This window comes from Acanthopagrus latus, unplaced genomic scaffold (assembly GCF_904848185.1).
Source record: "Acanthopagrus latus isolate v.2019 unplaced genomic scaffold, fAcaLat1.1, whole genome shotgun sequence".
NCBI lineage: Eukaryota > Metazoa > Chordata > Actinopteri > Spariformes > Sparidae > Acanthopagrus > Acanthopagrus latus.
This window is the reverse complement of record NW_023504090.1, coordinates 105,285-114,414: the sequence shown is the minus strand read 5'-3', so window position 1 is coordinate 114,414 and position 9,130 is coordinate 105,285. Positions and strand designations below refer to the sequence as shown.

General features: G+C 45.9%; 1 protein-coding gene across 1 annotated transcript; it reads right to left on the bottom strand.

Moving 5' to 3' along the window:
* Positions 1–52: 52 nt before the first annotated feature.
* LOC119016404 (putative bifunctional UDP-N-acetylglucosamine transferase and deubiquitinase ALG13) lies at positions 53–8,170 on the bottom strand (the record flags this gene model as incomplete). The annotated part of the gene is made up of 17 exons (XM_037092183.1): positions 7,903–8,170; positions 5,835–5,918; positions 5,443–5,493; positions 5,308–5,354; positions 5,022–5,094; positions 4,828–4,909; positions 4,452–4,581; positions 4,225–4,288; positions 3,537–3,654; positions 3,316–3,380; positions 3,094–3,194; positions 2,789–2,862; positions 2,339–2,603; positions 2,103–2,189; positions 1,839–1,915; positions 1,273–1,537; positions 53–129 (listed from the first exon to the last, which is right to left on the bottom strand). Coding segments are annotated over exons 1-17 (1,780 nt in total), but the record flags the coding sequence as incomplete, so codon positions are not given.
* Positions 8,171–9,130: the final 960 nt, after the last annotated feature.

The following is a 9,130-nucleotide window of genomic DNA, read 5'->3' as shown; positions in this document are numbered from 1 at the left end:
AAATTCGGAGGAGTCACAGAGGTCAGGAGGGTACCACAGAGGTTAAACATACCAAGGTCTCCATTTCTGGTAGGAGCAGCAACATTCCAGGCAGGAACTGGATTCAGGTCCGTTGGGGGGAACAGGAGTCTGACACAGAGGCAGAGACAGAGATGTACTGAACTCTAACTAACTCAGACCAGACCTCCTCAAAGTCACCAGTCTGAGGGGATTCAGTCTGTCCTCAGTGGTCTGAGGGTTCAGTGATATTATCAATAATATTAAAATCAACAATATTATTATCATCAATAAAATTGTCATGTGGTGGTTTCGTTGCCGTTCACCGTGACCTGAAGGTGTAGTTCTCGTAGTTGTGATAATATCGTCTTCCAGGGTGGTGTAATGGCAAATAAATCTAGGTTATGATCATTCATATAAATAGATTTGGGAGTGTCCCATGTAGTCCCAAATGATGCTCTAATAATGAGTTTTGAGCCTGATAAAAGACCAGTTTTTGATTCACCCTTTACGATCACAATGTTAAAATGAATGAGCAACGAGTGCAGCCACAGCTCACCCAAGGCCACAGATAGGGGCCTGGGTGAGACATTTTGTAGGCTTTTACATAACACATTCAAAAATGAAAACAGTAGATAACAGTCTTGTGTGATCATGACGAAGGGGGGTGGTCCAAGTGGGCACTGGTGACCTTGACCCCAGGTATAAAAGTGGGTGATCCGCAGAGATTTCTCAGTTGCCCCGGGGTACCTCATGGATTTATAACTTCTTCTCTTCGAATAAACACCTTTTTGGACTGAAGACTTCCTGCCTCACCTCTGTTTTGGACTTAGTCTCTGAGCTGTTCTTGCCTCTGATTTGGATTTAATCTCTGAGCTGTTCTTGCCTCTGATTTGGATTTAATCTCTGAGCTGTTCTTGCCTCTGATTTGGACTTAATCTCTGAGCTGTTCTTGCCTCTGATTTGGATTTAGTCTCTGAGCTGTTTCGCCTCTGATTGGGACTTTAACTCTGAGCAGATTACCAAGGTCACATAGTGGAATAATTTAACAGATAAGGAAGGTAGTCTCCCACTACAGTGGAAATAGGTCAACTGTGGACCAATCAGGTGACGTTTGAGGAAGTGGGCTGAGCTTTTGACCAGAATCCATGAGACTACAGACAGAGACACAAACTGACACATAGACACAGAGACACACAGAAACAGACATACACAACAATCAGTTCAGTCGTGGACCAATCAAACCTGTTGAACATCCAGGACAACAAGTCCCACCTGGAGGCATCATAGTCAGGAGTTCTGGCTATGGGGTGGTGGTGTGGGGGAGCAGAGGGGTCGTGGGCCATGGCTCCTGGGAACGGCGGGGGATGCGGGTGAGGGTGACCCACTTGCTGCAAGCGGGGGGGTAGTGCAGAGGGGGCTGGGCCTCCATAGTAGGATGGTGGTGGCATCAGAAGCTCTGTCCCCGGCCCTCCATTGCCACCATGAATCTTCCTGAAGTTGCAATGGTGGTGATGACGCCCACCACGAGAGTCCAAGTCTGGATGGGGCCAGAATGAGATCAACACAGAGTTCAGCAGGGGGACACAGAGGTCAGCCGGGGGTCACAGAGGTTAGGAGGGGGTCACAGTGAGTCATAAGGGGGGGGTCACAGAGGTTAGGAGGGGGTCACAGTGAGTCATAAGGGGGGGGATCACAGAGGTCAGGAGGGGGTCGTTGAGGGCGTCACAGAGGTCAGGAAGGGGTCACAGTGAGTCATAAGGGGGGAATCACAGAGGTGAGGAGGGGGTCGTTGGGGGGGGTCACCGAGGTCAGGAGGGTATCACAGAGGTTAAACATACCAAGGTCTCCATTTCTGGTAGGAGCAGCAACATTCCAGGCAGGAACTGGATTCAGGTCCGTTGGGGGGAACAGGCGTCTGACACAGAGGCAGAGACAGAGATGTACTGAACTCTAACTCAGACCAGACCTCCTCAAAGTCACCAGTCTGAGGGGACTCAGTCTGTCCTCAGTGGTCTGAGGGTTCAGTGATATTATCAATAATATTAAAATCAACAATATTATTATCAATAATATTGTCATGTGTTGGTTTCGTTGCCGTTTACCCTAACCCGAAGGTGTAGTTCTCGTAGTTGTGATGATATCGACTGCCAGGGTGGAAGTAGGTCAACTGTGGACCAATCAGATGATGGCTGAGGAAACAGGAGGAGATCCGGCCCGAATTCATGAGGCAGACAGAGACACACACAGACACACAGAGACAGAGAGACAGACATACACGACAATCAGTTCAGTTGTGGACCAATCAAACCTGTTGAACATCCAGGACAACAAGTCCCACCTGGAAGCTCCATAGCGAGGAGGTCTGGCTATGGGGTGGTGGTGTGGGGGAGCAGAGGGGTGGTAGGCCATGGCTCCTGGGAACGGCGGGGTTTGCGGGTGGGGGTGACCAGCTGGCTGGAAGCGGGGGGGTAGTGCAGAGGGGGCTGGGCCTGCATTGTGGGATGGTGGTGGCATCAGAATCTCCGTACCCGGCCCTCCACTGCTACCATGAAACTTCCTGAAGTTGCACTGGCGATGATGACGCCCACCACGAGAGTCCAAGTCTAGATGAGGACAGAACGAGATGAAGACAGAGTTCAGCAAGGGGTCACTGAGGTCAGCATTGGGTGACAGAGATCAGAAGGGGGTCAAGGAGCTCAGCATGGGGTCACAGTAAGTCATAAGGGGGATAACAGAGGTTAGGAGGGGGTCACAGAAGTCAGGAGGGGGTCACGGGGGTTAAATATACCAAGGTCTCCTGTTCTGGTAGGAGCAGCAACATTCCAGGCAGGAACTGGATTCACTGGTTTCAGGTCCGGGTGTCTGACACAGAGACAGAGACAGAGACAGAGATGTACTGAACTCTAACTAACTCAGACAAGACCTCCTCAAAGCTTGACCCCCTTCAATGTGAAATATATTTCCACACAACGTCTCAGAATTCTTTGTAAAGATCAGTTTAACTCTCACACTCCATCTGTCCTCATCTGTCTGAGGGTTCTGAGGGTCTGGTTTTAGGGTTAAACTTAGTGTCAGGTATAAGTGGTTTGTTACTTTTTTCTGAGTTCCTCGATGATGAGGGTGACGGCCGTGGAGTCTGTTTCTACTTCCTGATTGAAAGCGTTGGAGTACTTCCCTATTGCCTCCAAATGCACCTGAAACACAGGTGGAGGTGATGACACCCACATGTGAGACAGACAACAAAAGCCGTCCACAACATACACAGTCCTGACCCTGATTCAGTATTAACATCAGTATCGTGAAGTGTAATGTTACCTGACAATTGTCTCCCAGGAGGTACTGCCTTCCTGCAAACAACTTGTAGTCTGTCTTCTGCATCTCTGTCTCACACACACACGCACAGATAGACAGACAGAGAGACACACACACACACACACACACACACACACACACACACACACACACACACACAATCAGAACTACTGTCTCAACAGAAACCCTCTATATTTTTCTGTCAGATGTATGTAACCAGTTACCTTCGCAGGTATCCAGCCGGATGTTAAACTCCACATCTCTGTAATACTCTGCGTCCAGAGACCTCATCACCTTATATGAAAGAGACAGTCTGGCGCGGGGCGGGGCTTCTAGTGGACACTGACCAATAAAAACATTCAATTTTGCTCCATTTCTCTGACGAGTTTATGTTTTATTACCTACAAATTTAACTGAAAAGCCACTCAGAGCTCGTATGTGTGAGTCACCATGAGCCAAGCTCAGTTCTGTTCACACGAGCAGTGACCCGAGTCTGAAGAAGGAAGCAAAAACCAGCAGTTCCTTCAGTGGCCACCTGAGGCTTCAAAAGCAAGTCAATCCCCATAGATTCCCATGTTAAAATGTCCAAATTTACAGCAGATATAAAAATGTTTGCAGCCTGGTACAAAAACAGTTTTGGTCATGACAACTGTATGGGGGGTGAGTTTTTCTATAACTCACCCATTTAGATATAATAAGGCTTAAAGTTAGACATAAAAAGGGCATGGCCATGCCGTAGCTGTTTGGTAGCTTTGAGCTAGGTGGGCGTGTTTCATCAACAGGGCTTCATTCACCATTTTTAGATTAGCTGAGACTAGGAGCCCCGCCCACTTTGAGCTTCAGAACAAACCTGCAGGTGACACCATGGAGCATGCATTCCCCCACCATCCCCACGCCCACCCCCACCCCCACCTTTGCCCCCTCTGTCACAGCTCCTCGCGGCTCTTCATCAGCTCCCCCGGACTCCACATCCTCCCTGCTGGACAAACACACAGGTGTGTTAGAGAGTGACATTATAGCAGTTACCTGAACATCACGGACAACAAACAGAAATCCACATCAAGCCAAGAAATCTGACGGCAGTGCGATGATGTCATCTCTACATCAGCTGTCAATCTGTCGAACATTAATGTGTGTACCTGTGAGCTTGATCCTCAGGTGTGCTGTGTCTATAGCGCTGACCTCCAACTCTGCAGGCCTCCATCGCCTGACAGAGCTCCGTCTCTTCTGACAAAAACACCCGAGTGTAGAACAGCTCATACAGGAGAGCTAGACAGACAGACAGACAGACACAAAGACAGAACACTGTTTGTTCTTCTTTACTTGTGAGGGCCCTCACTGTCATGATCTCACCGACACCACCATCGAAATACATCTCACCTGAACCTGGTTCTGACCTGAACCTGGTTCTGACCTGTGAACCTTCACTAAGACCAACACAGTGGGTCTGACACTAAATGTTGCACACAACAGTTGTCAACCATACTGAGCCACCAATCAGTGATCTGCACTCACACTGACGGAGGGCGGCAGAGGCGTGGTAAGTCCTTGGGTAAATGATGTCATAGTGACCATTGATGGAGTGGGACAGCATCACCTGGACAACAGACAAGACAGAGCTGGCCAATCAAAACACAAAGAAGAATGTCATGTGACCTGCTATGTTCATCGTCATGACAACCATCAAAGGGAAAAATAAGAGTATTCACCTCAACTACGAAGTTGTCCTCTGAGATCACTTTGGCTGGAATCCCCGGGTAATCGTAGATCAGGAAACAACACCTACACACACACACACACACACACACACACACACACACACAACACAGACACAGACACAGATAGACACACAGAAACACACAGACACAGCCACACACACACACACCCAAGTCAAGTTCTGATCTAGGTCTAGCTCTGGCCTAAGCTGATCTGTAGGTGAAAGCGATTGACTGATTGAGGTCACAGAAGGTGAGTGAACACCTGAGAGCCTCTCACCTGTACAGCTGAGATAAAGCTTTGATCTCCACCTGACCCACCGTCTCCTGAAAAAACACACTCACTGTCACACATTGCCACAACTATCCACAGGTAAAAACAGTGATTCAATGGTCAAAGGGCACAGCAGCTCACGTTCGGGTTCTCCACACGTCCCAGATGCTTTTCAAAGGAACCTTCAACAAACTGAAAAACAGGGTGGAGGAGAGGGAGGATGTAAGAGAGGAGGTGAGGGAGGAGGTGAGGGTCGAGATGAGGGACGAGGTGAGGATGGAGGAGAGGGCTGAGGTGAGGGTGGAGGTGAGGGAGGATGTAAGAGAGGAGGTGAGGGAGGAGTTGAGGGTGGAGGTGAGGTGGGAGGAGAGGGCTGAGGTGAGGGTGGAGGAGAGGGCCGAGGTGGTGGACGAGGTGAGGATGGAGGAGAGGGCAGAGGTGAGGATGGAGGAGAGGGCAGAGGTGAGGATGGAGGAGAGGGCAGAGGTGAGGGTATAATGAATAAATTCATTAGTTAACGATCTCAGACTCACCAGCTCAAATTTACATCTGTTGGCTCTCATGAAGTTAGCGCAGTGCTGACGGACCCTCCGGTGGTAGTTCTGAGAGTAATACAACTACACACACACACACACACACACACACACACACACACACACACACGCACATTAATTCAGCATCGTGACAAAGGTTAGCGTGATGATAATCTGTCTGTGTATATATTTTGTCAGATGAAAGAAGTAAACTGGCCAGGTACAGTTTTATATTGAGGCCAGTGTACTAAAAAGCCTGTGTAAATGTGTAAATGTATTATTTTATTGGTAAGAAATATTAGCGACTAAGGAGTGAGTTCATGAGCTTGGTCAAGAACTCACAGTAGGGAGGGAGTGACATAAACTAGTTTATTTGGAAATATTTTTCATCATTATTGTGATTAATTCAGTTATAAGCTGCTCATAGATATTCCATCTTTTGTTATGTTTATCTTAGCTGGATCAGCAGCAGCCAGGGGTCAGAGGATGCTCAGTCAGTAAAGCAGCACAAGATGGAAGAGCAGGGCCAGATCAGATAACTGAGCCATATCAGCCTAATGCAAAAGAAATAGCAGTTCAAAACTTGCAAGCAGAACCCTACATTTCCAAGAGAAATGGTTTAAAAGAATTTCCTTGGATTCATTACAGTCATAGTATGAATGTAGTCCTGTGCTTTTACTGTGTAAAAGCATTTCAACTTGACAAGTCCTCACTGACGAAAAACACTGATTCAATATTTGTCTCCGCTGGGTTCAGAAATTGTAAAAAAGGCTGTGGAGAAATGTACAGATCATACAAAAATCAAGTCTCATAAGCTGACAGTTACTACACATTGTCAAAAAGCAAATCCATTTAATTCTCAGCTTTCTAGTGCATTGGCAGCATCACAGCAAATAGCAAGGGCATGCTTGATGAAGATCATGAGCTGTGTGCATTTTCTAGGCAGACGAGGCCTGGCTCTCAGAGGAAGGAAATCTTTCTTGTGATGCCATTGTGGACCAGTATCCAGAGATTAACAGGAGGATGTTGGATGTGCAGTTAGCCATGTTCACGTCAAAGAACACCTACATATCAAGCACAGAAGCTGCAGACATCCTGAGAGGCATGCTGCCTGAAGTCAGAGGTCTATTTGATCAGGTGGAGGTCCTTGTGAGGCTGTTGTTGGTTGTTCCAACATCGTCTGCTGAAGCTGAGAGGAGTTACAGTGCACTGAGGAGGTTAAAGACCTGACTCAGCAACTGCATGAAGCAGAAACGCCTGAACAATGTGGCAGTTTGTCACATACACCAAGAAAGTGTTGATGCCTTGGACAGGAAGAAACTCTGCCAGAATTTTATCTCTGCCAATGATCGAAGACGTCATGTGTTTGGAACCTTTGGATGAGTTGATTATGTTGACCCTCCTGTGGACTTTGGGTCAAAATGACCCTTGTTCACTTTACATTTACATCAAAAATAGGATTTTCTTCCATATAACTGCCTTTAAAATGAGTTTTACACCCATTTCAAATAAAATTGATTACTTGACTACTTACTCTGAACTATGGACATTTTATTCAATTTCTCCCCACCTGTGATATTCCTACCAGTTTGACCTGCCCACTACTGGGTGGTGATATGTAAATGAGGACTGTTATTATTTTATTATTATTAAATTTATTAATATTTAAAAATAAATAAAACTGGTTTGATGAGTTGGAGTGAAAACAAGGTTAAACACCAGGTGATAACGTTTTGCTACATGCTTTGCAACCACTCAAACCAAAAAAGGGAACAGTAAACTTAAAAGTAGCAATAGAAAACTAAAAGAACTACTAGAAAACACAGTGAACTGAAGGAGTTAGAGTTTTATTAAAAATACGTGTGTCTCCCCCCACCTCTGAATCAAAACTTCGTCCTTGCTTGTGTTTATTCAAAACTGGCTTAAATGTGGTATCTGTTTCAATGGCGACCTGCTCAATCAAGACTGTGTGCAGAGTGATAACTTTAGACACCAGGTGCCGTCACCTGGTGACACCAGACCCCCACACTCCGCACCGCCATTAGCTGTGACTTTTAGCCCGACTCACCCGCTCAGACACGGCTCGGAACAGACTGCACGCGTCCCGGGCCACCATCTTCCTGTAGAGGCCCAGACTGTACAGGTACTTGTCCATGTCGACGTAGAACTTATTGAGGGCTTTCTTCATCCTGCCGCCGGTAAACACACAGCAACATTCACGGTAACGTCGGTAAACTCGCTCCAGTTCACGCGCCACAGCTCGAGTCGCCGTCCACTGGAATGGTCACGATAGATCACTGTCATCTGAAATATGTCAGCAATGCTGGTTACTGATTGGACTGGTCCGTCCTGTGAACCGGAAGGACATAATTTACATGTTTTCAAAACAAGAGCACCGCTAGTGACGACCTACGCGCCGCTATTATTTAATTTTGATGCAAGACATGGATATGATGATGTTTGAAGTTTTATGGTGTTTTACCTATTTCGGCCATAAGCGGTCATATTGACATATTGACACATCATTTCGCAGGGTTTCATCAAGGCCGGATTATCCATAGACTGGGTTGGGGTGTCACCTCATGATACAAGCTTTAAAAATCTTTTACGTAAATGTATATATTATTCACTGGAAATTGTTGAAAGACCATACATTACTCGTTTATGAATATTCATTTCACAAAAATAACAGCAATAATAATAAAAAATCACGATTACATGACCCAGTCACAGCAGAAGCACAAAGAAGACTGATATCTGAGACTGCTATCAAAGTTAGTAGATCAGGTTTATATTTTCACAGCCATTTGGTTTATAACTCTATCCTGAAGCTACGGAATTTCAGAATAAAAGCCTGTGACTTTCTACTTGGCATCTGAGTCATCTTTCTAGCCCAGGCCTTACATATGGGGTGTTTTCTGAAGCCTAAGATTTGTCTGATAAAAGAGTTCATACTTAAAACTTAATGAGCTTATCTGTTAATTCCTCTAGGTGTTTCAGAACTAATGTATAATTTACTTTGTGTGTGTGTGTTTGCTTCATAAGGGAGACTAGAAATTTTTAATACTGTTTGAAGAAATTTGTATTTGAAGAAGTTTGTACTTCTGGTCTGATCATGAAAGTGTATAAAAATTAAAACATCTATCAACACCAACATTTGAACATGCTTGTAATGTAGGAAGACCTGAAAGTGTAATGTAGACGTTCACACGTTCACACGTTTGTACATTTGAGATCTAATCATGAAAACATTTTCAGCGTACATATAGTTCAAATACCCATCAGCACCAACACTG